This window comes from Rhinoraja longicauda, chromosome 8, assembly GCF_053455715.1.
Source record: "Rhinoraja longicauda isolate Sanriku21f chromosome 8, sRhiLon1.1, whole genome shotgun sequence".
In the NCBI taxonomy this organism is placed as follows: domain Eukaryota; kingdom Metazoa; phylum Chordata; class Chondrichthyes; order Rajiformes; family Arhynchobatidae; genus Rhinoraja; species Rhinoraja longicauda.
The window spans coordinates 46811287-46832898 of NC_135960.1; the positions used below are offsets into that span (position 1 = coordinate 46811287).

Genomic DNA, 21612 nt, shown 5'->3' on the forward strand with positions numbered 1-21612 from the left:
AAGGACCAGAAGGAACCCTCCTTCTGATTGCACAATGTAAGATCTGGGCATGTCTCCTTTATTACGTCCATACGATTGTAGTCGAGCGGGTTGTGTAACCGGGCAACCTGTCCTTCTACTAACGGCTGGAGTGGTCGACTGGATGGATCATAGCACGCCTTCTGTGCCAGCCGTTTATTAAGAAGTTGAGTCTACACCTCTTGAGGCTTACACGTGTGTGGTTCCAGCAGTGTCTTTGATACTGGAAGGGTAGTGCGCTTTTGTCTCGACATCAGTCTCTGCACTGGAGATCCAAGCATTGCATCACTTGGCACATTTCGGAGATTAAGGAGATCAAGAAAGACGTCCGATCGGTGGTCCCTGTAAGATTTCTCCATGAGTTGCTTCGCACTGCGGACTGCCCGCTCAGCCAACCCATTCGACTGGGGATATTCCGGGCTGCTGATGACGTGAGTAAAGTCCCAGTGTTGAGCGAAGTCTTTGTTGCTGGCTAGTAAACTGCCTAGGATTGTCTGACAAGAAAGTATGCGGTGCTCCAAGGACCGAAAAGTGTCTCTTTAGCTTTGTATTAACCGCTGTTGAAGTAGTGGTGCGAAGCAGGTCAATCTCAAACCAGCCGGAATACGAGTCCACTAGCACCAGGTACTGTTGACTGTGCCATTCGAAGATATCAGTTGCCACCATGGACCAGGGCAACTCCGGAATTGGATGCGGCAGAAGCAGTTCCCTCTGTTGGTGTGGTTTAGTACTATTGGACACCGCACATGATTGTACCTCCTGAATGACAAATTCTGGCATTGCAGGCCAGACCATGTTCCTTGTTCGTCTTACAGTGACTTCTGCCCCAGGATGTCCCCTGTGCATGATACCAACATACTCTTTCCGTAGGGAGACCGGGATAACCGCCTTGTGGCCCTTCATTATGACTCCATCTTCAATGGTCAATTCATCCCTGAAAGGGAAATACGGCTGAATAGGAGCATGCGTTGTTTGCTGGGCCATCTATGCTTGATGATGGTGATAAGTGTCTGTAAAGTCGTGTCCTCTACCATGTGCATTCTCAATTCCTCCAGGCGAGATGAAGAAATGTGATTGACCACCAGAACATCAAAGTTGTCCTTCTCTGCTGCACGCTGGGCTGTAGACTTCCTGGGAGCCCGAGACAGAGTGTCTGAAGTACATGAATTTTCCACATTTGTAAACCAGCGTGATACTGTACCTCTGAAGTCGCAGCATCATCCGCTGAAGTTCAGAATGGTGACTAACGGCTGGTGGTCTGTTTCTATGGTCACTGGCTTGCCATAGATGTAGTTATTGAACTTGGCACATGCAAAAACCACCGCCAACAACTCTTTCTCAATTTGAACATACCTAGTCTCAGTGTCCGTCATCGTCCGTGAAGCATAGGCAACAGGCCTTCCTTCCTGCAGACATGCCGCTCCAAGGCCGTACTGTGAGGCATCACAGGTGAGTGTGACTGTCTTATTAACATCATAGTAAGATAGGACAAGTGGGCAAGACATGTGCCGTTTCAGTGCGTCAAAGGCACGTTGCTGCTGCTCATGCCACGTCCAGGCAGGATCTTTGTAGGTGAGCTGTCGCAGGGGAGCCGACAGCTGGCTGAGATTGGGAATAAATTTACCAAGGTAGTTAACCATTCCCATAAACCTTTGCAAAGCAGGGACATCTGCCAGTACCGTCATTTCACCGATAGCTGGCGTTTTGGAAGGGTCAGCCTTAAGGCCCTCGCTCGTAAAGATGTGCCCGACATAATTAACCTGATTCACTCGGAACTTGCATTTGAGAGTGGAGTAAGCTTCAAATGCACCTCTCTGGCATGGTCAAGTACCCGCCTCAAATTTGCGTCCGCAGTGTTTCTACCCACAATAATGGCCGCACATAGGTACTCATCGAAAATCTGTTCCATGGTATGTTGGAACACCTCACTGGCAGAGTTGAGTCCGAATGGCATCCATAAAAACCTGTAGCGGCCAAAAGGAGTGCTGAAAGTTGTTAGCAATGAAGATTTGTAGTCGAGCGGAATCTGCCTGAAAGAGCTCTTGGCATCCAACACAGGAAATACTGTTGCGCTCGCCATGTGTGCAGCCACTTCTTCAACCGTGCGCATGGGATGGTGTGGCCTTTTCAGCGCATCATTCAAATCCCTCGGATTGATGCATATATGGATTTCCTGTTTATTCTTATTGTTGGCCGCAACCATAGAGGACATCCAATCGGTCGGCTCCGTCACCGGCATGATGACACCCAATGGCTGCATTCTGTCCAGTTCGGCTTTGACCCGGTCCCGCATGGCCACAGGAATGTGATGTGCAGGACTTACAACAGGTCTCACATCCGGGTCCAGTGTCACTGAATAGGTCACTGGCAGCTTTCCAAGCTCGTCGGTAAAGAGATCGCTAAATTCCTTTGGAATTTGGTGTGGAGTCTCATCTTGAACAGGGGTCAGCTGGTGTACATCCTTGCTGAACAAGACCAGCCCCATTTCCTGGCATGCACAAAGTCTTAACAGCGGCACCACACCTTCCTGAACAGCATAAAATGGAAGTGTGTATAACTGTCCCTCCAGGTGGCACTGCAACTGCACCATTCCAACCGGTTTGATTTTGGTGCCGCCATACTGAATTAGGGTGGTGGCTTTACTGCATAATTTTAATTGTTCACCATCCTGTAGACGCATAAAGGACTTACTCGACATCACGTTGCATTTAGCACCAGTGTCTACCTTAATTTCTACCGAAACACCATTAACTTGCATGGTGACCATAGCTTCGTCGTTTCTTACCCGCTGTGCATCACACGAATCCATTTGCAGTGTGATCCCATCAACACCGACCGTCTCATCGGCACTGCTGTCGGTTTGATCTGATTGCAACTGGTTTGATTGCAACTGGTGAACAAGCTGTTTGGGTTTCTCCCTGCGATTAGTCTGTTGTGTGGATTTGCAGCATCTCCTGAAGTGATTGCGTTTCCTACAGGCATAACACTGCTGACCAAAGGCTGAACACTTTTCCCTTTGAGCCGCATGGCTGCCTCCACAATTGCTGCAGATAGTAATAAATCGTGTCCATGCCTTTTCTGACTGGTTTCTCTTGTTATCTCAGGCTTACATTCGTTCCGGAACCCAGCCTGAACAGCATCAACACTCTGGGTAGATTGCTGCACAATAGTTAGCGTTTCATTATGCGATTCAGTCATCTCGTAGAGGTAGAAATAGCCTTAACTAAAGTGAAGTAACAGTCACGCAGAAGTACTTTCCTTAGTTTATTGTTACAAATGCCACATACCAGTCTGTCTTTGATAATCTCGTCACAGAGCCCTCCGAACTTGCAGCTCCTTGCTAGTAATTTTAAAGCATTAGCATATGACTCAATAATCTCACCCATCTTCTGATTCCGGATGTTGAATTTGTGCCGTTCCAAGGTAAGATTAACTTGAGGGCTGCATAACTCGCGTAATTTCCTCTTGAGACACTGCGGATCCTCTTTCGATTCAGCGGGAGTGGCAACCACTTCTCCTCCACCCGCGGTGAGCTGTCTCACCTCCTCCACATACACAAACGACCTCGCTCGTTCGATGGCCTCCTGTCCCACCAGGTCAAGAAGAATATAAGCTTGAGTGCAGGGTGTCTTTTCGGAGTGCGCAGCTGCAATGAAAATATCATATGCTTCCTCGAAGATCCGCCATCTTTCGCCGATGCTGCTGTCAAAGATGAGTGGGTCTGGCATCCGGAATGCATCAGCCATGATTGCTGGGCAAACAAACTTTTCGATCTCTCTTGCAGAGAAGAGGAGTGAAAAACTCACGAATCAGAAGCTGATGAAGTTCCGGAACAATACTTCTGACACCATGTATGAAATTGTGTGAATAACAACAAGTAGTTAAACTTCATTACATGCTTTATTGACCACGAGGCTGTAGAAAAAAAGACCAATCCTGTGCATTTCATTCGAACACTCCCCAGAGTCTGTCTGAGCCTCCCTAGCTCGCATGCGCTAGATAAGACATTCCAGTAAAGAGTCCGAGGGAACACCCGACAAGGATCAGGAATATAGTGACTGATCTGCAAATTGTATCCAGCAAAGTTCATGCCAATGAGAGAAATTGGATAATGTTGGATTGAGATTAGATCAATCCAACCTCTCTCAAGGGCATGAATTTTGCTGGACAAAACTTTGTAATTTTTCATACATTCTTTGTTCCATACATTGTTGCGTTTATATAGTGGAATTAACCTCCATTTTCTCAAAAAGCCAGATAAATCATAAAAGTGACACAAATAAAGAAGGGAAGAGTCATCACACCATACCTGTTGCTATTGCTGTGCCCACAAGTCTGGCTCGAATTAAACCATGCCGCTCCTGTAGGTGAATAACACGGACTTTTGGGAACTGCAACATATATTTGTCTAAATTTTCTTTCAGGTATTCTGTATAATAAGGAAAAAAGTAGAGTTTGTGCATTAAATTGATTTCTTCCAAGAAATAATTGGCTCATCTTTGCACACAGATGCACCAGACCTCCTAACATTTGATTTTACAAATTCATAATTTTGATGTCCAAAATTCTGAATTTTACATCAAAATTCATAACATGGCATTTAAAGCCATTTTTCAGCAAAACAAAAGTATGCACGCCAAATGCGCATACGCGTTGCGCTACATTCATGTGTGACAAACGTCTATTATTTCCAACAGTTTGTAGTTCTTGGACTACATGTACAATGTCAGGTCTATCATGAGTATATTCTGCTATTTATAGAAAGGTTATTCAGCAGAAATACTTTTTACAACACAAAGTAAAAAAAAAATTGTTTTGTTTTTTCTATTTTGCTTTTTCCTTACACATCCCAATTCTCTTGGTATTGAATAAAAGAACAATGGTCATAAAATGTATTACTATGAAGAAAGAGTTTCATTTAAAACTGCACATACTTAATTTCATTGAAGACATACTTGCTCCAGTGGTCTTCAACAGCAAAGCACAACAGTCCATGTCCCCCCACCCCCCCACTCCCACCCTCACTCCCCTCCCCCCACTCCCACTCTATCCCCATCGCTCCCCCCTACTCCCCTCCCCCCCACCTCCACTTCCCCTCCCCCCCACCCCCTCCTCCCCCCCACCCCCTCCTCCCCACCCACCCCTACTCCCCTCCCCACCCCCACTCAAGGCAGCAATGCTTACCCAGAAGGTCGCATGTGACAGAAAGTACCCCTGACTATCTTTAATTGGTGTTTACTGGGCTTGATCTTGCACTAAACGTTATTCCCTTTATCATGCATCTGTACACTATGGATGATGGCTCGATTATAGTCATGCATTGTCTTTCCGCTGACTGGTTGGCACTTAACAAAAGCTTTTCACTGTACCCCGGTACACGTGACAATAAACTAAACTAAAACAAAAGTACAAGTGGAAAGTATCTGAGTTTACTGATGATAGCAATGTTATGGAAGCTGGATTGTGTAATGTATTGTTGATGGGCGGTTGGTGGAGAAGTGAGCTATGAAGATGTTGCAGAGAGGTTGAGTGCAGACAAAAAAAATTGGTAATTGCACTGAAGAAGCCTTTTTTTAAAAAAAGGTGAGACCATAGTCAATGTTGGTGTACAGAGCACTTTTAGCTCAGAAGTATCAGATTGTGGCAGTACCCGTTGATTAGGCCACTCCCTGGATCATCGCTCTCGGCTCGGGTTGGACAGGGCCGGGGGAAGGGACTAGTGCTACGGGGTTTGCCTGAAAGGGCTTTAGAAATAACTCGTGCTTGAGACTGAAGAGAGAGTGGATGTTCTGTTGCTGGATTAAATTACTGTTAACACTTACCTGGCGTCTTGCCTTATTCCTACCGTGTCCAGACCCACAACAAGATAGTAAATAGCAGAGATAAGAAGCAATTATAAAGGGAAATGGTGTTCAGTGTAAACTTTAGGAGCGAGTGTAGGGGGTGCAGAGAGATTTGCGAGAAAGGTATTGAGGATTAACTATTTCTGGTCTTGGTAAAGCTGAGGTTATTTTACTTAATACTCAAAGGTTAATGAAATCAATAGATATCGATAAAGCCATTTCCAGAGGCATAAAAGTTTAAGATGACTGGCAAAAGAACCAGGGTTAAGATGTTAAAACAAAATGTTTAAATGGTGAATTTCTCTGATCTGCAAAGCATTATTCCGGTTTCCTCCCATACTCCAATGAACGTATAGGTTTGTAGGTCAATTGACCTTGGTAAAAAGAATATAATTTGTCCTTTGGGTATAGGGTTGTGCCAGTGTATGAAGTGATTGCTCGTTGGGGCGGTACGGGGTACTGATTTTAGATGATCAGCCATGGTCATATTGAATGGCGGTGCTGGCTCGAAGGGCCGAATGGCCTCCTCCTGCACCTATTTTCTATGTTTCTATGTTTTTCTGCTAGTCCACAAGAATAAATAGATTACTTGAGAAAGATTATTACTTTATCAAAACTGTCAAGTTGCTGTCCTTGGAAAATTTCAAACTAGTTTCTTTCAATATAAAACCAATTAGGATATCACTACAAGAAGAATGAACAGGATCTACATGGGTTCAGAAGTACTGTCTTATCTCATGAGCCAATTTGAAAAGGCAGTACTTCTAGAAAAAGATTACAATATTCTAAATGTAAACATTTGCTAGAAACCTGTTGGTCATGTAAGTAAATGAGTTGCTTGCTACAATAAATGGACTATGGTATCTTGTTTATAGACACAAAAAGCTGGAGTAACTCAGCGGGACAGGCAGCATCTCTGGAGAGAAGGAATGTGACATTTCGGGTCGAGATCCTTCTTTGGACTGGAACTTCATATCTCGTCAACAAACAAGAGGGTAACCATAAAAATGCAAGTAAATGCTGAAGAATTGTATTTTGCATAGAATTATATTGCTGACGTGCTACAAAATTTAACCATGGAAAGTTGAAGAGGGCATGAGATGAATCAGGAGAAAAACAGAAAGATACAAGGAGAGAAACCTTAGAAGTTTGGCACAATTGGTTAAGAAGGAGTGACAACGATAAATTACCAGATGACCTCCATGTTTGTGACAACAAAGTCAATCTCCTTGTGTTTGTAATTACTGGAACTTACTGGGAAATCCTTTGACCTTTTCCTCAGTTTGACATCATGACCTTGGCTGAAGATCAGCAGGAATACAGACAAGCCACCTTGGTTTTCACAAATGATATTGTTGTAGCCAAACAACAGCTTTCCCATGCCAACCAAGATGCCCCATCTACACTAGACCCACCTGTCCACATTTTGTCCATATCCTGTTAAACCTTTCCCAAACATATGTACCCTATGTTGCTAAGCTGGAGAACCAGGTAAGGAAAATTAAGATCAAACCTGGAGATGAATGGAAATTAAACATTCCACGGGTACAGATAACTCAATAACTCAGGTACAAGTAACTAGTGGCCTACATTGTAAACATTATTTTGGTGGCTTGGTGGGAATAGAAATAATTAAATTCACCACAAATAAAATAAGTACTTCCATTTGCATAAACTATTATAGTAGATCTCAAAAATATTTGGTTTAGTGAAACTAATAAAACTGTTCCTATCTTACCTCTTGTGCTAAAGTCATCTACAAGAATAACTTCTTTAATGAGATGAGAAGGTGATCGGTTGAAGATGCTGTGAACAGACCTTAGGAGTGTAGACCACACTTCGTCCACGAAGCACAAGATAATACTGGTGGTTGGAAGGCTGTTGTGAATCATTTGATCAGAGCACCTGTAATAAACACATGGCCAGAGATATGAAGATTAAATGCAAAAGAGTCATAGCATGCGCAATATTGTTCCAAAGGTACATTCAGTGGGTCAAAGAGCAGAAGAGAGAGTGCAGTGCAGACCAAAGTTGATAAAGCACTAAAAGGTAGACACAAAGTGCTGGAGTAACTCAAGGTCACGCAGTATCTCTGGAGAAAAAAGGTGGGTGATATTTGGGCCGGAACCCTTCTTCAGACAATATCTCGATGAAGCAACAACTATTCAATGAGAAAAAAACAAAACAAACTGAAATAGAAAGGTGAAATTATGTAAGGAAAGAGATAAGGTGCAGCTTTACCCAAAATTGTTACATTCAGCATTAAGTCCTGAAAGCTAAAACATACAGTTAGAAAATGAGTTGCAGTTCTTCAAGCTTACATTGGACATTGTTGGAGTCACGTAGGAGATTGAAAACAGAGAATGACTGGGACAGAAAATAAAAGTCACAGAACATTGGAAGCTTGATTGCTCTAGGAGCCTGAACAGTTGATCTGCAAAACGACTGTCCAAGCTGCAATTTTGTTTCTACATTGTAGAGGAAACCACACCATGATTATTGCATAACATACTAGATAGGGTAGACAGTCACAACCTTTTTCCCAGGGTACAAATGTCCAATACTATAGAGGGCATAGATTTAAGGTGGGAAGGGGACAGTTTATGGTTTATTCCTTGCACTTCTACGTGCCTATCTAAAAACCTGGTAATTCAGGCCCCCACCACTCTCTGTGCAAATAAAATTGCCCCACACATCTCCATTAAACTTTCCCCCTTTCACCTCAAAATTAATATCTTATATTTCCATCAGAATAATATCTATGTTATTCCTGCCTGCAGAATACAGACAATATTTACGAATAACTTTTTTTTCTCCAAATATATCTATTCTGCAAAAGCTGGAATTGAAAGTCAAAATAAATGCTGGGTTGCAAATTCATTAAAATGAAAATAAGCATTATTCAGGCCATATCCAAAATCCCCTTTTAAGAAAGATATCCTTATTTTCGGCTTTTTTAGATAATTGTGCTTCTGATTTATGGCTCTCATTTATTTGACAATAGACAATAGGTGGAGTAGGCCATTCAGCCCTTCGAGCCAGCACCGCCATTCACCGTGATCATGGCTGATCATCCACAATCAGTACCCTGTTCCTGCCTTTTCCCTATATCCCTCGACTTCGCTATCATTAAGAGCTCTATCTAACTCTCTCTTGAAAGCATCCAGGGAATTGGCCTCCACTGCCTTCTGAGGCAGAGCGTTTCACAGCTTCACAACTCTCTGAGTGTTTTCCTCATCTAAATGGCCTACCCCTTATTCTTAAACTGTGGGCCCTGATTCGGAACTCCCCCAACATCGGGAACATGTTTCCTGCCTCTAGCGTATCCAATCCCTTAATAATCTTATATGTTTCAATAAGATCCCCTCTCATCCTTCTAAATTCCAGTGTATACAAGCCCAGTCGCTCCAGTCTTTCAACATATGACAGTCCCGCCATTCCAGGAATTAACCTCATGAACCTACACTGCACTCCCTCGATAGTAAGAATGTCCTTCCTCAAATTTGTAGACCAAAATTGTACACAATATTCCAGGTGAGGTCTCACTAGGACCCTGTACAACTGCAGAAGGACCGCTTTGCTCCTATATTCAACTCCTCTTGTTCTGAAGGCCAACATTCCATTAGCTTTCTTCACTGCCTGCTGTACCTGCATGCTTACTTTCAGTGACTGATGAACTAGGACACCCAGATCTCGTGGTACTTCACCTTTTCCTAACTTTCAGCTGCCTTCCTGTTCTTACCACCAAACTGGATAACCTCACATTTATCCACATTAAATTGCATCTGCCCACTCACACAACCTGTCCAAGTCACCCTGCATCCTCATCACACTTCACACTGCGACCCAGCTTTGTGTCATCTGCAAATTTGCTAATGTTACTTTTAATCCCTTCATCTAAGTCATTAATGTATATTGTAAATGGCTGTGGTTCCAGCATCGAGCCTTGCGGTACCCCACTAGTCACTGCTTGCCATTCTGAAAGGGACCCATTTATCCTTACCCTTTGTTTCCTGTCTGCCAACCAATTTTCTATCCATGTCAGTACCCTACCCCCAATACCATGTGCTCTAATTTTGCCCACTAATCTCCTATGTGGGACCTTATCGAAGGCTTTCTGAAAGTCCAGGTACACTACATCCACTGGCTCTCCCTTATCCATTTTCCTAGTTACATCCTCAAAAAATTCCAGAAGATTAGTCAAGCATGATTTCCCCTTCGTAAATCCATGTTGACTCGGAACTGACTCCTGTTACTGCTATCCAAATGTTCCGCAATTTTTTCTTTTATAGTTGACTCCAGCATCTTCGCCACCACCGATGTCAGGTTAACTGGTCTATAATTTCCTGTTTTCCATCTCCCTCCCTTCTTAAAAAGTGGGATAACATTAGCTACCCTCCAATCCACAGGAACTGATCCTGAATCTATAGAACATTGGAAAATGATCACCAATGCATCCACAATTTCTAGAGCCACTTCCTTAAGTATCCTGGGATGCAGACCATCAGGCCCCAGGGATTTATCAGCCTTCAGTCCCATCAGTCTACCCAACACCATTTCCCGCCTAATGTGAATTTCCTTCGGTTCCTTCGTCACCCTAGGATCTCTGGCCACTAGAACATCTGGGAGATTGTTTGTATCTTCCTTAGTGAAGACAGATTCAAAGTACCTGTTCAATTCGTCTGCCATTTCCTTGTTCCCCATAATAAATTCACCTGCTTGTCTTCAAGGGAGCCACATTTGTCTTAGCTATTTTTTTTCCTCTTCACGTACCTAAAGAAGCTTTTACTATCCTCCTTTATATTCTTGGCTAGCTTACCTTCGTACCTCATCTTTTCTCCCTGTATTGCCTTTTTAGTTATCTTCTGATGCTCTTTAAAAGAGTCCCAAATCCTCTGGCTTCCCGCTCATCTTTGCTATGTCATACTTCTCTTTTATTTTTATACTGTCCTTGACTTCCCTTGTCAGCCACGGTTGCCTCTTACTCCCCTTAGAATCTTTCTTCCTCTTTGGAATGAACTGATCCTGCACCTTCTGTATAAGAAAATAACTGCAGATGCTGGTACAAATCAAAGGTATTTATTCACAAAATGCTGGAGTAACTCAGTAGGTCAGGCAGCATCTCAGGAGAGAAGGAATGGGTGATGTTTCGTGTCGAGACCCTACTTCAGACTTCTGTATTATTCCCAGAAATACCTGCCATTGTTGTTCCACCATCTTCCCTGCTAGGGTCTCTTTCCAGTCAACTCTGGCCAGCTCCTCCCTCATGCCTCCATAGTCCCCTTTGTTCAACTGTAATATTGACACTTACGATTTTCCTCTCTCTCAAATTGTAGATTAAAGCATCATATTATGATCACTACCTCCTAATGGCATTGTCGTAGGGTAAAAGAAAATTTTGGCGATCTGCTACGACTTTGACAGTCGCCGGCAGTCGCCTTAAAAATCGCGTAACTGGGACAGGCCCTTAACTCAGCGGGCCAGGCATCATTTCGTGAGAACATGGGTAATGACATTTCGGGTTGGGATCCTTCTTCAGGCTGAATATATCATTATATAAACAGCCACCCAACATTTGAGATTACATTTAAGCACTATGTACAAAAAAAGGACATGCAGAATTTTTCTGCTAATTGTAATCTCACCCTTTAGGTCTTGTATCTGGGACAGCTCTGTCCAATGGGATCATGTTACTGAGATATACATTGAAGTGTCCCTCATTCCATTTTTCCTTTGCTTGTCCTTCTTGATCCTTCGGGACAACTGCAGGTTGCCCAAACTGACCGATGGCTTCTGGATCCCGTGGCGATATAGTCCTGTCAATCGACAAAACCCTGTGTTCCTTTAGAGCAGATCGCAAGTTAACAACTGGTTGTTGTACAACAGCGTTACCAATCTGCTGATCATTCATTTCATTGTTTTTGACAGTCAATTTATTATCAATAATAACTGAAAAATCTTTTTTCTTAGTCAGGTTTTTACCTTCAAATAGATTTATTCCAGATTTGTTTGCTTTGAAATTAATCCCTGTGTTTGCCACATTTATTAGAGGTGTAATTTTCATTATGTTTTGTTTTTTTCCAACATTCTTTGTGACAGCAATATTGATAAGTTGACCAGGTATTCCCTTCCAAATCTTACTACCGACAGGAATCTTACTATCTGTAAGGTTGGCAGGTTCACCTTTGACTCCATTAAAATCTTTGTCACCGACAGGAATTTTATTATCCATAAGGATCGCAGATTCTCTTTTGACTCCATTCCAATCTTTGTTTCCAATGGAAATGTTATGATCCATACTGTTGGCAGCTTCACCTTTGACACCACTGAAATCTTTGATAGCAACAGGAATTTTATTATCCATAAGATTTGCAGCTTCACCTTTAATTCTGTTAAAATCCTTGCCACCGTCAGGAATTTTATTATCCGTAATGTTGGCAGATTCATCTTTGATTCCGTTCCAATCTTTGTTACTGACAGGCATTTTATGATCCATAATATTGGCAGGTTCACCTTTGAATCTATTCCATGTGCCGCCACCGACAGGAATTTCATTATCTATCGGGTTGACAAGTTCAACTTTCACTTCATTCCAATCTTTGCTGCCAATAGGAATCTTATTATCAGAAATATTGGCAGCTTCACCTTGGACTCCATTTCGATCTTTGATACCAACTGGATTCTTACTATCCGTACTGTTGGCAGGTTGACCTCTGATTCCATGCCACACTTTGATATCGGGAGGAATTTTATGATCTATAATATGGTCTGCATCTTTGGCTCCATTCACTTCTTTGCGGTCAATGGGATTTCTCTTATCTACAATGTTGGCAAGTTCACCTTTGGCTTGGTCCCATGCTTTGCCGCCAACAGGGATTTTATTATACGAAATGTTAGCAGCATCACCTTCGACTCCAATCCTACCTTTGAATCCGAGAGGGTTTTTATGAACCTTAATGTTGCCAGATTCACTTTTGACTCCATTCTGATCTTTGACATCAACAGGGATTTTATGATCCATTCTATTGGCAGCTTCACCTTTGGCTCCATGCCCTGCTTTGCCATCGTTGGGAGGTTTATGACCCAGAATGTTGGCAGCTTCACCTTTGGCTCCATGCCCTGCTTTGCCATCGTTGGGAGGTTTATGACCCAGAATGTTGGCAGCTTCACCTTTGGCTCCATGCCCTGCTTTGCCATCGTTGGGAGGTTTATGACCCAGAATGTTGGCAGCTTCACCTTTGGCTCCATGCCCTGCTTTGCCATCGTTGGGAGGTTTATGACCCAGAATGTTGGCAGCTTCACCTTTGGCTCCATGCCCTGCTTTGCCAGCGACAGGAATGTTATTGTCGATGGGGTTGCCAGCTTGTCCTTTGCCTCCAGGCTTCACTTCACCCTGGGTTTGGGTTTTGCTCTGGATCAGCACAGCCACAGCTTTGACCGGTGCCCCCTCTACTTGACCGCCTGGTGCCCCTTCTACCCGGTCACTCGGTCCCTCTGCCCCGGCCTTTCCCCCGCCGCGCTGCGGGCTCTCCCTGCCCTCTCCCCCGGCGCCCGCCTCCACCGGGACCCTGAGCTCTGCCTCTGGCGCGGGGCGCCCGGCGGTTGCCGGGGCCACGGCGGCGCGCGCCGGCTTCCAGACGGTTCCAGGCGCCGCCAGAAGCGGCCGGTGGTCGTCGAGGGGGGCGGCGGCGGCAGCGGCCGCTCGGGCAGGGAGATCCTGCTTGCCCGGCGGGTCGCCCTGGAGAGGAGCCCCCACCGCCGGGCCACCCTGGAGAGGAGCCCGGACACCCGGCGGGTTATCCCGGAGAGGAGCCCCCACCGCCGGGCCACCCTGGAGAGGAGCCCGGACACCCGGCGGGTTACCCCGGAGAGGAGCCCCATCCGCTGGGCCACCCTGGAGAGGAGCCCCCACCGCTGGGCCACCCTGGAGAGGAGCCCGGATACCCGGCGGGTTACCCCGGAGAGGAGCCCCCTCCGCTGGGCCACCCTGGAGAGGAGCCCCCACCGCTGGGCCACCCTGGAGAGGAGCCCCCTCCGCTGGGCCACCCTGGAGAGGAGCCCGGATACCCGGCGGGTTACCCCGGAGAGGAGCCCCCTCCGCTGGGCCACCCTGGAGAGGAGCCCGGATACCCGGCGGGTTACCCCGGAGAGGAGCCCCCTCCGCTGGGCCACCCTGGAGAGGAGCCCCCACCGCTGGGCCACCCTGGAGAGGAGCCCGGATACCCGGCGGGTTACCCCGGAGAGGACCCCGGACACCCGGCGGGGGAGGATCCCGGACACCCGGCGGGTTACCCCGGAGAGGAGCCCCCTCCGCCGGGTTACCCAGGAGAGGATCCCGGACACCTGGCTTGTTACCCCGGAGAGGAGCCCGGATACCCGGCGGGGGAGGATCCTGGACACCCGGCGGGTTATCCCGGAGGGGAGCCCGCTCCGCCGGGTTACCCCGGAGAGGATCCCGGACACCCGGCGGGGGAGGATCCCGGACACCCGGTGGGTCACCATGGAGAGGAGCCCCCTCCGCCCGCCGCCCGTCCGGCCTTCTCCGGAACATCTTGTGCAAGCCTTGGTCTTGCAGCACTTTGGTCCGCAGCCGCTCCAACCGCACCAACTCCTCCCTGGAAAGTTTACTGTTGATCTCGGTGAAGGAAAACCTCAGCGCTGCCATGTCGAAGATGACCCAGGCTACGGAAGCGGCGAAAATCAAGCCGAGGACCCTGCCGCTGCCGCGGAACAGCCTCCTGACTCTGTTCATATTACCGGTGGACGGATCGTATGGACTTGCAGCCGCCGGTTGCAGCAACTCCTCACTCTGCCTCTCTCCCTTCCCCGCATCCTGTGAAGTTGGTCTGCTTGCGTGGCATTCCTGCACGGCCCCGGAGACAGTTTGCAAAGGGTGCAATTATCAAGGAGCACCTAGCGCCTTCCAAACCCAATAAATCGCAGATCTGAGTGTGCAAATTATTGACTCTGTTTTACAAACTGCTCTGCATTGGAAGACTAGGTGTTTCCCTTTTAAGGTGCGCCCCAGAAAGATCCACGTGTCAATGCTAACGTTGCATCCTTCTTGCTCGGCGCCGGAATCTGTCCAAACTTTTGAGAGACCCAAGGAACTGCAGATGCTGAATTCTTGAGCAACGCACAAAGTCCTGGAGGAACTCAGCGGGCCAGGCAGCATCTGTGGAAGGGAATGGCAGGTCTAAAACCTTTTGTTTGGTATTAAGTTATTCCCTCTTTATTTATCAATGACTATTTCACAAATGCCGTTGCGAGCCACAGGAATGGTTTAATACGTCTTAAGGTCCTAAGGAAATCGTGAAAAAAAACCTTTTAGCAGCTTAAGCCCGTCACTGTTTTACAGTGAGTAGAGAGGAAAGCAACAAGTAGTCAATATTCATGGTATGTCCATAAATGTTTGCTGACAATAATGAGGCATAATGTAGAATCAGATGTTCGATTATTGTCGCATTTGAGCCATAATTTATGGTTATACAGTATTAATGTAAAAGAGGGCATTCAAAGTGTGAAATTACTTTGCCATTCAAACTCAAACGTGCTGGTTGTTTACAACATCGGCAAATCGACCTCCGCACCTGGTCATTACATCTTGGCATTGAGTTACACCTTGCAGCCAATGATCAGCTGGGATCAGTGGGCTGCATGTGCACTGATCAAGTTAGTTGGAGAAGTTCCCTGATTCATTCTGACACCTCTATCCCAGGTTAATTTTTTCTTCCACAGTACAGACAGCACCCGTAGTCAGGATCAAACCCAGGTCTGTGCGCGCTGTGAGGCAGCTGCTCTATCGCTGTGCTACTGTTCTGCCCCTATCTCCTCTGTCCACGGGGGTTCCATGAGACCCTCTCTCACTGCTCCCCCTCTGTGATTCCTGCCGCTCGCCTCTTGTCCATTTCCCCCACAGAGACAGAGATCTTAGGGGCTGTGGGGGTCATCATTCTCCATTTCAATGTGTGCATAAAAAGCATTGAGCCCATCTAGAAGTGCAACTGATGCCACCTGGTTTTGCCTTTTATGAGGTAAGAGCATGCAAGCCCTGCCAAAATTGCTCAATGGCTCAATTGAGAGCTTGAATTGTTCCTGAGAGGTTGGCAGATTGCAGTCAGAATGACGACTCATTCAAGTTTGTAAGACACAACCTGTCCCCCACAAAGTCATGCTCACAATCCCTATTAAGCCGATGCTTTGCCAAATGCGAGTAAGTCCTATCTCAAAGAATCGTCTCTAGTAGCTTCCCTACTACTAATGTAAAGTACATGAGCTAAAGTACATGAGCATATAATTTGTTGGTTTGCACTTCTTAAACAAATGCATTGGTGGTTCAGTGCTACAATTCTCGCCTGCCACATGGGAGGCCCAGGTTCGATTCCTGGCCGAAGCAAGTGTTTTTTGGGGTGGCACAGTGGCATTGGGTTTCATAAAATGGAGGGCAGGTGGGTGAGCTGGTCAGTGCTAGCAGTTTTGTTCCATTATCATAAAATTGTATCCTTCTCATTTCTTACTCTCTTTGTATAGCTCCATATCAGTTTAGCTCCAGTGCTATTCCTCCCTCCCATCTTCATGGACCCATCCTTCTTAGAATTTTTCATATTCTTCATATCTCCTGCTTGTCCATACAAAACCGTTGAGGGGAACTATTCCCATAACAGTGCAGTGGTGCAGCTGTTCTGTGTCTGCCGCATCTGCATAGCCCTATTTGCTCATATTGGTCTTGCAAAGGCCCACCCCTGTACGAAACCTATTGAGGGACTTCCAGGTCTTCCAGTCACACCTGTGACCAGGTGGTAGCTGTTCCTTGGTTGGGATTGGCAGCTTTTTGTGGTGGTGGTTTCCATTGCATTTCTTTTCCCACAAGGCTAGTCTGGTTGCTTGAGGAGTCTGACAGTGGCTGGACTGTGTGAAGGAAGCTCGTCTTCGACTTCAGGCGGTTTGGGGCTGGGTGATGGAGATGATAGGGATGGCGGGTGTCCCCAACTTGCTACTACATTCCAATTTTATCAGCAACTGATCTGCGGATTCCTGGTGGAGCAATACCGGCCAAGACATGCAAGCTATCCACATCCGTTGGTTTTAGGCAGCCAGTGATGCATCTGCAGCTGTCATTAAGGGCGGCATCAACTTTCTTCGCATGAGATGGTCTCTCCCAAACAGGACAAGCATACTCTGCAGCAGAGTAGCACAGCGCAAGACCAGTTGACCGCAATGTGGATGCATTGGTACCCCATGACAAGTTTGCCTACTTGCGTAGGAGGCTGTTCCTCTTCCTCACTTTGCCCTTCACCTTTTCGATGTGTTGCTTGAAGGAAAGGGTTCGGTCCAGAGTGACCCCAACATAAACAGGGTAGTCACAGTGTCTCAAAGGGACACCATTCCATGTTAAGGACAGCTTCCCCCCAGCTTCGCGATTATGAAGGTGGAACAGGCTAACTTGGGTCTTAGCAGGGTTTGCCTTCAGTTAGTTGTGCTTGTAGTAGTTTGTCAAGTTGTCTAAGGATGATGAGAGGGTAGCTTCTACCTCACCCATGTGAGTGCTCTGGGCTGCTATTCCATGGTCATCAGCGTAAATGAAGCTTCTTGTCCCTGGAACCACTGGCTGATCATTAGTGTACACATTGAACAGCACCGGAGCAAGGACGCTGCCCTGAGGTAGGCCATTCTTTTGTTTCCTCCATCTGCTGCGTTTACCATTTAGCTCAACATAGAAGCGTCTGTTTTCCAGTAACAGTTGAATCATTTTGGTCAAGTGGAAGTCCTCTGTCATGTCGTGGAGCTGGTTGAGGGACAGCTGGTGGTTCACAGTGTCGTAGGCAGCTGTCAGATCAACAAAGATGACGCCAGTTGGTTCATTCCTCTCAAAGCCGTCCTCAATGTGCTGCGTTAGATTGAGCACTTGGCTGGTACAGGCCGGAAGCCAGCTTGTTCTGGGAAAAAGGTGTTGTTCTGTGATTGGGCCTAGCCTGTTCAAGATGAGGCGCTCAAGGAGCTTGAAGAGATGGCATAGTAGGGAGATCGGTCTGCAGCTTTCTGCTACAGTGGCTGATATACAAGCACACCCAGGTCTTGTTGCACCTCCCCTTTTCCTAATCTAACACGATTCAGAAATACTCTGCCTTCCTGTTCTTGCCACTGAAGTGGATAACCTCCCATTTATCCACATTACACTGCGTCTGCCATGCATCTGCCCACTCACCCAGCCTATTCAAGTCACCCTGCAGCCTCATCACAGCTGACACTGCCACCCAGCTTTGTGTCATCCGCAAACTTGGAGATGTCATATTTAATTCCCTCATCTAAATCATTATTATATATTGTAAATAACTGGGGTCCCAGCACCGAGCCTTGCGGCACCCTACGAGTCACTGCCTGCCATTCTGAAAAGGACCCGTTAATTCCTACTCTTTGCTTCCTGTCTCCCTAACAGTTCCCTATCCATGTCAATACCCTACCCCCAATACCATGTGTGTAATGTCCCGTCATATCTGTTAGTCTTGTGTCATGTTCTGTGTTTAGATTCCCATGTCACGTCATGTCCACGTCTTGTCCTTAGTGCGGTTGAACCTCCAGCCGGCCATCCGCCTGCTGTTCCGGCCGCACCTGCGAACCCCACGCTGATTCTACGCCTGGCTTCACCAGATAAGTTCTCTGGAGACTCTGAGAATTGTAGATCATTCCTTGTACAATGTGATCTCCACTTCAAGCATAACCCTGCACACTTCCCCTCAGACCAGGCCAGGGTAGCATTTATTGTGTCCCATTTGACGGGATGAGCCGCAGCATGGGCCACTGCGGAGTGGTCTCGGGGCTCCACAGTCTGCCAGGATCTAGACCTCTTCCAAAGAACATTTAGCAGTATTTTTGATCACACTTCCTCTGCTAGGGAAGCTTCGCGAGTCTTACTGCAGCTAAAACAGAACACTCGCCCAGTGATAGACTATGCCATTGACTTCCGAACCCTTGCAGCAGACAGTGGGTGGAATATGCCTGCACAAGTGGATGCATTCATGAATGGGTTGTCGGAGGCTATAAAGGACAGACTTTCACCTTTTGAGCTACCCAGTGATCTAGAGACATTAATTACCAGGGCTACTCGTGTCGATAACAGGATAAAGGAAAAGGAAAGACACCAGGCTGCTGATCGTCCTCCCAATCACCAGGGGCGCTCCTCCGGGACCTTCACACCGAAGAAGTCATCGTTCCCTGTCCATCGCTGGCCGGAGAAAACAGCGCCCTCTCAGCCGTCGGAGGAACCCATGCAGCTAGGATGAACCAGGCTGACTCCGGAGCAGCGACAGCACCGCCTGAAGGACGGAGCCTGCTTTTACTGCGGTCAACAAGGACACCGTCTGGCCGACTGCTCGGTAAAAGGGGTGGCTCACCAGTGAAAAGGAGGACACTGGTGAGTCAATTCCCCGTTTCGGACTTACCTCCTCGACCTCTGACACAGGTAACCCTCACTCTGAATCAGCAAATTGTGACTCGGGGGGTTTTGATCGACTCCGGAGCCGACGAGAGTCTCATGGACTGGACTCTAGCTCGATTGTGTAAGGTTAAATCTGTGCCCTTGTTGCAACCTATTGTGGCGAGCGCTTTAGATGGACGTCAGTTGTTTGAGATAACTCATCGTACAGAACCTGTCAAAGTCATGTTCAATGCTAACCATGTGGAGATAATGTCTTTTCACTTGTTTGACTCAGCTCAACATCCCATGGTCTTTGGTTTCCCCTGGCTGCAGAAACACAATCCTCAGATTGATTGGCGATCTGGTAAGATCAGACGATGGGGGGTTGAGTGCACACAATCATGTCTTGTTGAACCAGTGAACAAAGGGGTGAGTTACGGGAAGATCGGGGCAGTTTTGGGAATAAATGTTCTTAAATCTGAAGAAATAAAGATTTCTAATGATGATGATGACTATCCCGATCTGTCGAAGGTTCCACCCTGTTACCATGAACTGAAGGAGGTGTTCAACAAGTCCAGGGCCACCACCCTACCTCCTCATCGACCTTTCGACTGCGCTATCAACCTGCTGCCGGGGGGCCCTATTCCCAAGGGGCGACTGTACTCCATATCCGTTCCCGAGAGGAAGGCGATGGATGAGTACATTGAGTCCTCCCTGAGGACGGGCATTATTCGCCCGTCCTCCTCGGCAGCAGGCGCGGGGTTTTTCTTTGTGGGCAAGAAAGATGGGTCACTTCGTCCCTGCATAGATTACAGCCCCCTAAATGAGATTACGATCAAGAATCGTTACCCACTTCCTTTGATGTCTTCTGCTTTTGAACTGTTGCACAAAACCAAAGTATTCACTAAACTAGACTTAAGGAATGCATACCACCTAGTGAGAATCAGAGAGGGGGATGAGTGGAAAACTGGGTTTAACACCCCTAACGGGCACTACGAGTATTTGGTGATGCCGTTCGGGTTAACCAATGCCCCCGCAGTCTTCCAAGCTTTTATGAACGAGGTCCTCAGGGAATTTCTCAATGAGTGTGTTTTTGTCTACCTTGATGACATTCTTATCTTCTCTCCAGACATACAGTCTCATGAGCGTCATGTCAAGTGTGTGTTGCAGAAGCTCCTAGCTAACCGTCTGTATGTGAAGGCCGAGAAGAGCGACTTCCACGCAGACACAATGTCCTTTCTGGGCTACATTATATCGGCCGACCACATCCAGATGGACCCTGATAAGGTCAGTGCGGTGGCCAATTGGCCCACCCCCACGAACAGAAAGAAGGTGCAACAGTTTCTCGGATTTGCAAACTTTTACAGACGTTTTATTAGAGACTTCAGTGCTGTTGCTGCTCCTCTGCACTCTCTCACGTCTTCCAAGACCCAGTTCCAGTGGAATCCTCAGGCCGAAGCCGCCTTCCAGCGCCTCAAAACATTGTTCACCAACGCTCCTGTTCTGACCATCCCAGATCCCCAGAGACAGTTCATTGTGGAGGTGGATGCCTCCAACGATGGGATTGGGGCGGTACTTTCCCAGAGAGCGGAGAAGGACAACCGGATTCATCCCTGCGCTTACCTGTCACGTAAGTTGACCCCAGCAGAAATGAATTACGATGTCGGAAACAAAGAACTGCTGGCGGTCAGAGCAGCATTGGGGGAGTGGAGGCACTGGCTGGAGGGGGCCGAGCAGCCTTTTCTGGTATGGACAGATCACAAGAACCTGGAATACATCCGTAAAGCCAAGAGACTCAACTCACGTCAGGCCAGATGGACTCTGTTTTTTAGTAGGTTCAACTTTTCTCTGTCTTACAGGCCCGGTTCCCAGAACACAAAACCAGACGCCCTGTCCCGACTTTATGACCCTGAACCTGATACCAGAGAACCCGAACCCATCCTGCCACTTAACCGTGTGGTAGGAGCGGTGTCTTGGCAGATCGAAACAGATGTGAAGCAGGCTAATGATGAGACTCCAGCACCGAGTGGCTGTCCTACTAACCGTTTGTTTGTTCCTGTGACATTACGCCCCCAGGTAATCCACTGGGCTCACACGTCCCTGCTCACATGCCATCCAGGTGCCAAGAGAACTGTTTTTGTGGTTAAACAGCGTTTTTGGTGGCCTTCACTTGAGAAGGATGTAGCTGAATATGTGGCCGCCTGCCCTGTCTGTGCAAGGAGCAAGCCCTCCAGACAAGCCCAAGCGGGCCTGCTGCACCCACTTTCAGTCCCTCAGAGGCCCTGGTCCCACATCGCTATTGACTTTGTTACTGGGTTGCCGGCCTCCAAAGGTAAC

General features: G+C 47.0%; 1 protein-coding gene across 1 annotated transcript in view; it reads right to left on the reverse strand.

The window, feature by feature from the left end:
• galnt5 (polypeptide N-acetylgalactosaminyltransferase 5) overlaps positions 1–13765 on the reverse strand; it is a 31157-nt gene extending 17392 nt beyond the window's left edge. The window contains exons 1-3 of the mRNA XM_078404514.1: positions 11507–13765; positions 7600–7766; positions 4328–4447 (exon numbers count right to left, since the gene is read on the reverse strand). Of these exons, the coding sequence (XP_078260640.1) occupies positions 4328–4447; positions 7600–7766; positions 11507–12882 (1663 nt within the window). The 5' untranslated portion in view covers positions 12883–13765. The remainder of the gene's footprint in view (positions 1–4327; positions 4448–7599; positions 7767–11506) is intronic.
• Positions 13766–21612: the final 7847 nt, after the last annotated feature.